Source organism: Onthophagus taurus, chromosome 6 (genome assembly GCF_036711975.1).
Source record: "Onthophagus taurus isolate NC chromosome 6, IU_Otau_3.0, whole genome shotgun sequence".
NCBI classification, from domain to species: Eukaryota; Metazoa; Arthropoda; class Insecta; order Coleoptera; family Scarabaeidae; genus Onthophagus; species Onthophagus taurus.
Window position 1 is genome coordinate 8,002,858 of NC_091971.1, and position 12,450 is coordinate 8,015,307.

General features: G+C 34.0%; 2 protein-coding genes across 4 annotated transcripts in view; both read left to right on the forward strand.

Moving 5' to 3' along the window:
- Window positions 1-321: 321 nt before the first annotated feature.
- On the forward strand, window positions 322-4,975 carry LOC111427701 (G-protein coupled receptor Mth-like). 2 transcript variants are annotated; one of them, XM_023062941.2, is made up of 7 exons: window positions 322-2,776; window positions 3,376-3,801; window positions 3,855-3,933; window positions 3,984-4,174; window positions 4,230-4,407; window positions 4,466-4,605; window positions 4,655-4,975. In XM_023062941.2, exons 1-7 carry the CDS (start codon window positions 2,254-2,256, stop codon window positions 4,765-4,767), a joined length of 1,650 nt encoding a protein of 549 aa, XP_022918709.2. In that variant the 5' UTR covers window positions 322-2,253; the 3' UTR covers window positions 4,768-4,975. The 2 variants fall into 2 exon arrangements, with proteins under 2 accessions (XP_022918709.2, XP_022918710.2); XM_023062942.2 differs by having other exon boundaries at window positions 322-2,767.
- Window positions 4,976-8,435: 3,460 nt separating this feature from the next.
- The window catches only part of LOC111427698 (Neuroligin 2), a 105,533-nt gene continuing 101,518 nt past the window's right edge, over window positions 8,436-12,450 (forward strand). For both annotated transcript variants that reach the window (XM_023062935.2, XM_023062936.2), the window contains exon 1: window positions 8,436-8,747. The gene's annotated coding sequence lies outside the window, so the exon portion shown is untranslated. The remainder of the gene's footprint in view (window positions 8,748-12,450) is intronic.

A 12,450-nucleotide genomic window follows, 5' to 3' on the forward strand; every position in this document is an offset into this window, starting at 1 on the left:
CAACAAAGTGTCACGAAATTTGAATGAATTATTAACAAAAAATAGATTTTAATTTGTTTACTTACTTTAATTGATTGGATTTTACACCGACGTAAATCTGTATTCAATGAAGTTCACATGTATTATGGCGTTAGCACGTTATGTAAACTAAGAAGAGAATTTAAATGAGACAAAATGGTACGGGACCAATCAGAAAACGTTGGCGAAACCAGGCATTTCTAACTGTCCAAGTATTTTGTACGTAACCCGTAAGCTGGCAAACCAAGCATTAATAAGAAAAATTCAACTTAACAGGTTAACCTTGATGAGTCCTTAGGTTATTTTGTGGTAAAAATCGACGATAACACCTCTTGATAAACGTGCAGAATTGTTTACAATAATCTTGCTGTCTGCTATTGTGACATTGAAAAGAAGTTTTTTTATGAATAAAGTTGCATCTATTGGTATTTAAGGAAGATCGTAATTTATCACTATTCTATTCTAACCCAAGCCTTTAGCATATTGCTATCTCTTTCGATCGGTCGTACAATAATAATATACAGGCTTTTCCATTGTGCATTATTATCTTAACCACTAACATTACACGTAAACAATATTCGTGGAAGGTTACTACTTAAACTATTTAGTAGAAGCTATTTGACCACATCAAAATTATATTTCATTATTAAAAGATTCTAGATGATTTTAATTAATAAATATATAAATCGGTGCAATTAATTCAATTTTAATTTAAAAAGTAATATTTATGATTTACAACTATTTTCGTTCAATAAGTTCAATAATTGATGAGCTAAATGTAGCTAGTAGTCAATTGTGCAACGAACGTTGTGAAATCAGAGAGAGCCTACGTTAAGGCCTCATTAATGAGTTGCAAATATAGATCAAAATAGTACCAAAATGAAATGATGAAAAAATGGACGAAAAAACATTGTCTAAAAGAGCAATTACTAGTCAACTGGTCACAAACCGATCAACGGGAAAACCTCGAACGCAATGACAAGATAACATAAAAAGGGATGCTTTGGAGTTGTTTGGAAGGAGGTTAGGTTGGGGCTCAGTCTGAGTTGTAATTGCTACTATATGCCACTCTGGAAGAGGTGTTCCATCCTTATATGTTGTTGATAACAAGACGAGGTCGTTTGCAGCCGAGGCAGTAACTCGACATTTATCATTAAGTAGCTAGCTTGCAAGTGGGTGGGACACGTGGAAAAAATGCATGAAAAAACGGTGTCTAAAAGAGCAATTACTAGTCAACTGGCCACAAACCGATCAACGGGACAACCTCGAATGCGATGACAACATAACGTAAAAAGGGATGTTTTCGAGTTGCTTGGAAGGAGGTTGGGTTGGGTTGGAGCTTAGTCTGAGTTGTAATTGCTACTAAATGCCACTGGAAGAAGGTGTTCCATCCCTATAGGACATAGGTTGTTAATAACAAGCCGAGGCAGTAGCTCGATATTTATCATTATAATAAGTAACATAAATAAGTGCTAGCTTGCAACTCGAAAGCAAAAAGCAACCTCGGCTACAATCTAAATTCGAATTATACACAGTATACTAGTTATTTGCACCACAACATCTGTATTTTTCGAATTGGCACATCTTTTGAACTTCTCCTAGAACATCAATGCCAAGGTCACATCACATAATTTGATCTCTCCGATGACGGTAAGAGAATAACCTTGAAATCAAGATTGAAATCAAGTTCTCGCCCAAATAATACAGACATTTCTTATACTTTATATTGTATAAGCAACGATAACTATTTAATTATAATTGTATGGTTAGCACCCAAATGAAACTGTATTACAATATTTTGCAATAATATTGTTCTTATATTGAGGTTATAACTCGAGGGTTATCACGTTATTCGGAATTGACCCAAATATCAATTAAACCGCCAATTATCTGTTTTATTATTATTGACCCGTTACGATTAGATTTTCCTGGAATCCTGAATTAAAAACAAATCTATTTGCATCAAAAATAATACAAATATTATCATAAATAATTTTAAAGTATTACTATTTCTAAAATTAAAAGAATTTTTTTGCCAGAATAGAGGTCATTGACAGCTGAAGATACGGCCTTTTTAACTGCATTTAACGGTGCCTCTCCCACTCTAAATCGAGAATATCCCTTCGGTTGTAATATACCTGCATGGCCCAACAAAATGTGCTTCACATTTAGTAGTAGTTGTGTAGTTATACGTAGTAACCACCGAATTTTGTTCCATCCTTAAAAATAAACGATATGTTCGTTCTATTTATCGTACCAGTGTTAATTAATCTAAGTTTCGTTTTAAGTGAAGAAGAATGTAAATTTCCTAATAATACGTTATGTGAATTAACGAAGTGTTGTCCATCCGGATTATCTTACAATTTTAAAGAGCGACGATGTTCGAATTCGCTCAATGAAACGGGCTTTAAAAATTGCGATGTTACAAGAATGCATTACGTTTCACAAGAAGAATTAATTGATCTCGTTGATGTTAAAAGCAAAGGAATTATTTTTAATAATCGTACTTTTAATGAATACGACTACTGTTTAAGTGATACTTCCGAATCAAATCACTACGTTTTAAAATTGTGTTATCCGAAAAGATATTGCACAGACATTGACGATAATAACAAATTGGTTTGTTTAAAAAAGTGTTGTCCACAAGGTCAAGCTTTCAGTTACAATAACAGTACGAGAAAGGGCGAGTGCACGAATATAAATAAAGAAGATAGATATTTTACATCTTCAATTAAACCGTATATTAATGGTGATTTTGGTAAATTACATATTATTTAAATAACAAAGTCTACAACAAGAAACATTCTGGTGATTCTAGTTCTAGATCTAATGTTAGTTCTAATTTTAGTTTTATACAGTGAATTTCACTTAAAATGCAATATATAAAAATATATTTCCATAGAAACAAGACCGTACCTACTTACTTGGTCCCACATAAAATGCAACATGTCTGAAGACACACGGCTAAACCCGATACTTTCTAGTTATAGGTCTAGTGTTAGTTCTAGTATTACACTATCACTAAAACTAACACTCGACCTAGAACTAGAATCATTCGGGTTTAGCCGTCTTGAGAGACGTGCGGCTAAACCCGAATGTTTCTAGTTCTAGGTCTAGTGTTAGTTCTAGTTTTAATTATTATTTAGCGTTAGAATGTGGTATATATTTTTGACGTTACCTTTTTCCAAGCAAAACTATTCCTTTACAAAACTACTCAATGCCTGTACTATTAAGCTATTAAGCATTTTATTTGTGACAGTGGAAGTGCATAGTATTTTCGTAATGCATTCATATATTGCGAGTTATATGAAATTTCCTTTATATTATTTGTTACAAACTGTCTATCTTTAATTTTAGATGATATTGCATTTATTCATAATCATATGGATTGCCCTAAATACATCGCTAATCGTAATGGCTCAAATCAATTTTATTTTACTAAAAATGGGAGTTTTTTCATATACGAAAAAGGAGGTTTAAATCAATACAATTTAACACAACAAAAATATTGTTTAGAAACTTTTTCTAATCGAACAGCGGTGATTGTATGTGCTTACTCGAACATAAACCAAACCAAATTTAAATATAGTAGACCTATAATGATTTTTTCTTGTCTGTGTTTGTTTTTCGCTGTACTTCGATTTATGTTTTGTTTCAAAACTATGAAACTCATGAAAAGAATGTTAGTAAGTTTTTGCGGTTTCCAATTGATCTCGTTTGGTATTATTACTTATTTGCAATTTGGGTTGTTAACTCCTAATAAAGCAGGATGTAAATTTATTGGTAAATTTAAACGAATTTAAAATATTTCTCCACTTTACTATGTTAATTTTTAGGTTTTTTGCATTTATTTACAACGTTAGGAACATTTTTATGGTCCAATGTTATAAGTTTTTCTGTTTGGAAAACTTTAAGGTAAAACAAAAATATTTATTGTTATAAATAATCGACTTTATTGTTTTTAGATCAATGTCATCAGCAGCTTACAAAGAAACCTCCGTAAACAAAAAGTTTTTAATTTATCACATTTACGTTTACACTGTTGCCATTACAACAACATTATTATGTTTTCTCGATCACACTTATCACATTTTCCCAAATAAATTTTATCCCGTTTTGGGAAAAACTCGTTGCATTTTAGAAAATTCCTTTAAAGGTAAATCTAGGAAATCGTATTTAGTAAAAACAAATTTATTCATTAATCTTTTTAGATGTAAATTATGGTTATATAATTTATTTTACGATTCCAACAAGCGCTATTCTAGTAATAAATATGATTTTTTTTGCTTACACCGTCGGATATTTCGTAAATGTAAAGATGGGTATTCAAAGAACAGGAAGCGCTCGAAACGGAATTCCAACGAAATCCGTCGGTATTTTTAAAAACGCGTAAGATAATTATTGATTTATTACGCACTTTCCAAATTTTATTAAAAATTCGTTTCAGTTTTAAAATGGCTCTAAAACTATTCGTACTTATGGGTTGTACTTGGTTTTTTGAAATTGTATCATCTTTATACGATTTTAGCCAATCGTTTACATTGCAAAGAGTTGAAGTTGTTTTAGATACTGTAAACAGTTTACAAGGTAAGAGGAATTTTGTTTGAGTTGGATTATACTTAAATTTTTATTACAGGATTTTTATTATTAGTGATTCTTGATCATAATATGTTTGTAAGATTATTTCGAATGGTTTGCAGAGATAGAAGAAAACCACAAATAACTTCTGCTTCAATGGTTACTATTTAAGTGTGTTAGTTTATTTAATTATTTAGTATTTATTAAATTATTTATTCTACACCATCTATTGATTGCTTTATAAGGAAGTACGTTACAAAATCCTCTTTGTTAAAAAAAGTTTTTAGCTATTACAAGATAGATGGAGCTAAGAAACATAATTTTAAATTTGAACTTAAAACTTATTAATTCATAAAATAAATTTTTTTAACAACAATAATTTTCTCTGTTTTCTCTATTCTTTATGTATTCTTATTATCACTTAGATTCTTTAACAAAGGTGTTCGATACGTTATCCGTCAATTCGGTCCACCCCTTGGTTCCTATTAACTTTCTGTCCGAAGAAGTGATGCAGGTCGTATCCAACGTCCCATGACCTTCGGTAAGGTCGAAAATCGGGCAGGGCCAAGTCGATAGTAAATAGTCCGAGACATTAGGTGGGTTGGATGGAGTAGTCAATAAAACTGTCAGTGCTGGGGCCGTAATTAAATGTCCCAGGGCATGAAGCTACTGAGGAGGTCTTTCGATCCCCCCGCATCCAGCCACCCGTGCTATCATCCTCTAGTCCCTTGTGGTGGATCAAAAATTAATACCGTCGAAACGGACGATAGGGCTTGCGGTTTTCGGGATTCGCCAGCCATCGGATTACGATAACGACGTTGTTAGAACGGATTTAGGTCTACGATCTTTCCTACTTTTTTTTCCTTTTTTGTTAGGTTTCCAGTTCGAACTCATAAATAATTTTTGATTTTCAAAAATACGTGAATATACATCGCTACGTAAATGTCAACGTGATCCGTTAATGTAATATGGTCAGATTATAGTAATGAGTTAACACAATCGAATGTCAGTGGTTTTCCAGTTAACATGATCTCTCGATTTTGCGGTATCGTTCGCTGAATTTATAACAATAACTCGCTAATTCCGCTAATTTCCAATCATTGTTGAAATACTTTAATGGTATTCTATTTGGAGCACAATGTATTAAAAAATTGCTAATTCAACGTTATTATTATTAATTGGAAGAACACTTAGTAATATCTCAACCAGTTATTAATTATTACTCATTCACATTGATAACGTATGTGTAATATATTAGCTCGTACGTTTCAAGACGTGAATTATGCATCTAAATAATTTGATGGGTCTATCTATATACATAGATCTAACATAGATGTTAAAGCTGATGATCTATTACATATCAACCTTATAAATCACTTCCTTATAAAATTTTACGTGCATACTTACATTACTTATAAAGGTAAACGGTTTTCCTTTCCCTTATAAACGCAATTATCTAGATTTAAAAACTTCTTTTAACCATCAAAGTGGAACAAAATTTAGTTTAGTAAATGTATTGAGTTAAAAGCAGGTGTACTTGTAAACAAAATAACATGAAAAATTCTGTTAGTGTGAAAAAAAATTAAGAAAAATTCCGTTTGAGGTTGAACGGTTTGATTCGAGCGTGTTCAACTATTTGGGGATGCGTATCATTACTGTCTGATCATTATTCTCTCTTACTATGCTAATGTTTGGAGCTGAGGTCGTTTGCGGCCGAAACACTAGTTATGGGACACAACTTTTAAAGTCTTTTTTCTGGTATTTAATGAACTACTTAACATGTTGAAGCCGAGGTCGCTTGAGGCTGAAGCTTTTGATTAACATAATAATAGTTAATATCATCTTTCTGTTACATCAGTATCGTGTTAAAACCATGTTAAACAATGTGATATCGCTCGCAAATTCTCTTTACACAAATGTGTAGTATAGCGAATTATTAAATAATATCGTGAGACAGAACTTGTAGACTTGAAGAAAAAGTCTGGACGTTCCAGAAAAACCAATGGATGCCTTGATAGAATAATTGTAAGAACAGCTAAAAAATATCAATTTTATGCTTCACTTAAGGCTGAGGAGTTACAAAAAACACACAATTTGGAGGTATCAGCACGTACAATACGAAATAGATTAATTGAAAATAAACTATTTTCCAAAAAACTTTTTACCAGCGAAAAAACCACTTCTACCAAAAAAAAATAAAGCCGCAAGACTACTATTTGCACGCACGCATGAAGAGTGTACATACAACGAATGGAAAAAGGAATTGTTTAGTGATGAATCATAGGTTAACTTATTTAAAAGTGATGGAGTGTAATATGTGAGGTGTCCAATAGGAAAGACGCTGACTTCTAAGTACATGCAGCGAACATTAAAACATGGAGGTGCTTCTGTGATGGTTTGGGGATGTTTCTCTGGTTTTGGTGTAGGCCCTATACACCGTATTATGGGAATAATAGACAGATTTATGTACTGTGATATATTAAGAAATGTTATGGAACCTTATGCCGACGAAAGTCTGCTGATTTCTTATAAATTTCAACAGGACAACGATCCGAAACGCATATATAAAGTCGTAAAAGAATGGTTTGAACAAAATAAAATATAAGGACTTAAATCTTATAGAAAACCTATGGAAAATAGTTGCCGATAAAATTCTCTTCAAAATGAATGGTCTAAAATATCGAAAAAACCATTGATAATTTAATACACTCAATGACACGAAGGTATCACGATGACATTAATAATAAAGGAGATTGTATTAAGTACTAAAAAATCGTTGCTTTTTATTCAATTTAACTGTTATTCACCTATAAATTGTTAAGTTGTTCTACTTTTTTCCAACTCAACTTTTGCAATTCTGTTTAATTTCTATAAAAATAAAGCTATCTTTGTCAAATTTCGGCTACACAATTACTACATAATACACATTGCCATAGTAATGTAAAACCTGACGAAAAACATAAATAAAATTTAAAATAAAAAAATTAAAAGTTGCTCTACTTTTTTCCAATACTGTATATTGGAAAGAATTCAGAGGAGATTTCTCAAATATCTCTTTCTACGCTTGGACGGATTATACCCGGATTGTGGATCGGATTACGCATCCCTGCTGCAACGTCACAACTGTTCTGCACTGGATGTGAGAAGAGATGACCAGGATTGTGGTTGGTTGTTGTCGCGGATCATTGTCGCGGTGCGTACAAGTACAAAACGTAGTACCTATATATATGTGTTTTATCTGAGGAATTGCAGATTCTATATTTTAGCCAACTCTCCTTTTGACGGAGTTTTGACGACGAGTTTTATATTTTCATTTTTCTCAATTATTTTCTTTTTTTGTGTACTTGTTCCACTTTAATTATAAACATTTCTAAACTCTTTTTGAACATCAACAAGGTATTGTTGTAGAAAGAAAGTTTAAAAGAGTCCTCGTGTTAAGTGTTTTAATTCTTGATGGAAAGCTTTTTTTGGATGTTTTTTAAAATCCTATTGCGCCTTACTACTATGTTCTTTCATCGCAGCCGCAGTCTGCGTAATTAATGAGTTATTCTTTTATTTATGTGGCAATGAATGTTTGTTGTTAATTTTCTCTCAAGTAAGGATTTTTGATAAAAGCAACATTAAACTATAAATTTCGGACCTCTTGAAGAGTTGCGTGTGTGGTCCATGCGGTTACGGGGGCAAAGAAGTTTTGCGAACGCACCCCCGCCGGTTGATGATATCGATTGCGTTGTTGCGCGCGCACTTTTCGGCGGCGTCGACGATGAGAGCGAGGCGTCGCGACGCGCACAGCATCCATCCCGGTCGGTCCCCGGGCTGGACCGCGCTCCGCAGCACCCGCAGTAGTAGTGTCGCGAGGACGACGATACGCGAGATTTGCGACCGAGGAAAATTCGTTCGCGAGGGCTCGCGATCTCCGACCGGACGCTAAGCGCCGTGGCGCCAACCAAGAACTCATACAAATGAATGATTACTATTTTTAAACGACGATCATCGGTTTTACTTTTTTTTAAATTGACTGATTTCTTTAACACTTATTGTTTTCTTTTTCATTTAAAATTGTGTGATTAATCATTTCTATACTTCTTATTCGAATAGTTATTGGATGTTGTGGGTTTTTCTTTGGATAGATCGAACTTACCGAGAACAAGGTAAGTTTTGAGAAAGTTTTCATCAATGAAAATTTAATCCGATTCTAATAAAAGTTTGAAAACTTATTGTTGTTGAAACTTGTTGATACAATATCCTATCAACAATTACCACAATTAACAATTATTATTAGCTATTTATTAAGTAGTGTTTAGTGAATCGAGTTGCTACCAACGGGGAAATAATTAAATTTGAATCAAATATTTGATCTGTTTCGCTTGGTAGAGCTGCTTATATGGACTTTGCCCGGTTGGCCCATTACATCCACATTACTAATTAATATTAAATTTGTTTCTGAAGCGATTTCTACAAAGATTTCAATTTAAATTCTGAACGTAACACTTCTACCACAAGATATAAGTTGAGACTTTACAACTTCATAGTCGTGATTAAGGGGGAGGTCGTTTTCCGTCGAGTTACTACATTAAATTTGTATTCAATATCATGTTCCGATATTAAAAGACTTAGTCACGATACTTTAATATCTGATGTAAATTTCAAAGAACCTCGGCCATGAGGTTGCTTGCGGCCAAGTTCAATGCTGACTCTTACACATTATCCGATGGTGATATTCAAAGTTTAAACTTTACAACCTCAAGGGGTTGTATTTGAGGTAGTATTTATATAGAATTATAGGTAGGATTTGACTTCATTAAAAAATTCTTGTTTGCTCTTGATTCAGATTTATGTGTATGTATAATTTTATGGTATTTAATATATATAACTTTTTGTACCTATATCCAAAATCCAATACATCAATACTATTAATATGCATTGTACCGTTCCGCCAAATTACATATTACCTGTGTAATATTCAACCGTAACAATCAACTCTATTAGCCAATTGTCCAATATAATTATATTCCATATCTCCCCTCACAGCTATTGATTTATTGTTGGACATTTGCTATGAAAATTGGCCAGAATTGAAGTGATCCAATTTTAAAACTTTATTAAATACTCAATTTCTAGTGTTAATTAAGTTAATATGGTTGTTGGCGTGCAATACATCCAATTATGTATTGAAACTTGTTTGCAATGAGCAATGCACACTGCGCGCTTCGAATTGAATTTCCGATATCTGCACCGTCAGATTGTGAGGCATGTAGACCGCAGTACTTATTGCCATTTAATTACCCGCTGAAACCAGCGGAAATCGCGATTCTAAACAAAGCTTCAATTGTGATTTAACTCATTTTTGTGCGTTTTTATTAATAACACTAACCCTACCCACGGACGTCGTCACTCCGGAAGTCAATTACAAAGAAATTAAACCGGTCGAATGGCAAGCTTCAAGATTCGTCCTCTGACAAAGGAAATGAAAGCCAATTGTCGTGAATTCAGCGCAGGACGTAGCTCTTCAGGCGATTACGATTTAATCATGGCGCGCACTGAACGAGAGGGCCTTTGACTTCCTTTTTATTGCATTAGGCTCTCGTTGTGGTAAATGTACAAGATTCGAAATGAAATCAAACTTGAGTTCATTATAAGTAGAAAGTTAATGCAATTTTTTTGATTAAAATCCTTAATTTTTGTAAGAATGTTTCACCAAAGGTTAACATTGTTAAAGCGAAAGTATCACTAAATAATGCCTTAGCAGACCACAGGAGAATTACAAAGCTTCGTGAAGTTTGTGAATAAAGTTTTAAAAATTTACCACAAACTAGGTTTGCTTAGGACTCCACAGTGGGTTTTAAGGAAGCCGTTTGAGTTCACGTAATTTGCCTGAGGCGGAATCCTCCTCAAACAACAGGCGTAATTTTGCTGTAATGTTACTTGAGGCAAGAAATTATAAAATTATGACTTTCTGAAATTGATCTGCATTGCGATTTTAATAAATTTCCACACTAAATATGAATGTGTTTGGGTTTTAGACATCCCTTTTAAACATTTCGTATAAGTATAGGACTTTACTCGATCTGGGTCACTTTTTTACGGTACAACGGCGCGTGGCTGACACGTGGCCTTCCCGCTGTCTGTCACCCTGCAGAGGCATTAGTTCGCCCTAGATTAATGGCCGCGTAATTGCTTTTCGGAGAGGTTTTAAAACGAGAAGAAAATGCTAGGGCGACAGGGAAATCTGAATTGAAAAATTGGACGCCCGTTTCAGGGCGATACGTCACTAGCGCACCAGTTATCCAATTGAAAACCCGGAGGGCCAGTGTGCGGATGACTGATGGACATAAGATTGCCGATATTTCACCGTGTATATCCAGCAAAACTAAAGACTTTTTGAAAACGAATTTAATGATAATGTATTTACAAAAAAAAAGAGAGGGGTTGTCACGATAGTCTAAAAACGTTGAGAGGTAGTCAAAGCGAACGTTAAGCTTCTAAACTAAGAGCTCAACCTGTCCGTCTTCCACACGGCAACTCCTAGTATGCATCATTAATTATCTTAGCCCTAAACGTAACTTTATTACACGTCTAGCTTTTACTGCCACACCGTTGCTAATTTACCGTATATCTAGTTGAAACTAACTAAATCCAATTTCTCATCCTTCATCTATTTTTCAATTCAAGCGATTTTCTTTTGTTGTGCAACTAATTGGTTAATCGAAAAGTTTGGCCTCCTTACCTCAATGGCTTTTGATTGGTTTCCGAATTCTTTAAATATTCTAGCACAATATCAACGTTTCAAATTGATAACAATTCTTCACCATCCGCGCCGCCTCATATCGTAATTCTTTTTGACGGGGCATAAGATAAAAGCCAATCCCAAAGACCGTAGCGTAGAAGTTATTCAAAAGTCCATCTTTGAAATATGTTAGAGACGTCGCGACGGCACCGAAGGTGCACAATACAGGCACACTCGTTCGGTTTTCCATCTCGCCTTCATAAATAATGTAGCACGTTCAATCCGACGCCCGCCATCGGTGGCGGCCCGGATTCAGTTCCACCTCTTTTCTCGTTTTCCTTTTGTCGTTTTCTCTTGTGTTCTACGGCGCACGTGGACTTGGTCTACACTTTCCGGAAGATAACAATACATCCACCGGATGAACGAGAATCAATCACGGACCGCACTATAATCGCCCGGTGAGGATTATGATTGCGACGGAGGACAAATAAAAGATGAACTAGAAACGAATCTTTGTTTATGTGCAACGTGAAATTCAATAACTGGGTTTGATGTCTTTCCGGAGTACGGGTATCTTTTTATAAAGATTTCTTGTTTAAGTGTTCATCCGGATTGTATCAATGTCAAGTTGGAATTTCATAAAATGAAATAGAAGTGCATTCTGTTGTATTAGATTAGAATTCTGCGCTTTCGTTCACAACATTTGATTGCTTCAATGTTATATTCGTAGAGTATTTTCTTTCTATGTTAAAGAGTTTCGGTAAGGAGAGTTTTCCTTTTGTTTGGTGAAGATTTCATATTTCTAGCTCGGTTTGTTGTTTTCCCGTGACTGTTCAAAAGTGCATCATTACTTAATGGACACACTGTGTATAATTAACGTTGCATAAAAGAACATAAATTTGTTATTTAATTAATAAAATAGATTTTAATTGAAAAATAAAATCTTGCAAATACACAAGTTTTACGCGAATAAATTTACTAAATTACTTATTAAGCTCCATGAAATAGTTTTTATGGCCATCAGAAGTTTTAACTACAGGAAGTTATTAAAAGTTTTAATGACTCGCAGCTTTTATTTGCCGCACCTCGAATCATTGATACCGGGTCGTAGTCGCGCTTCACTATCG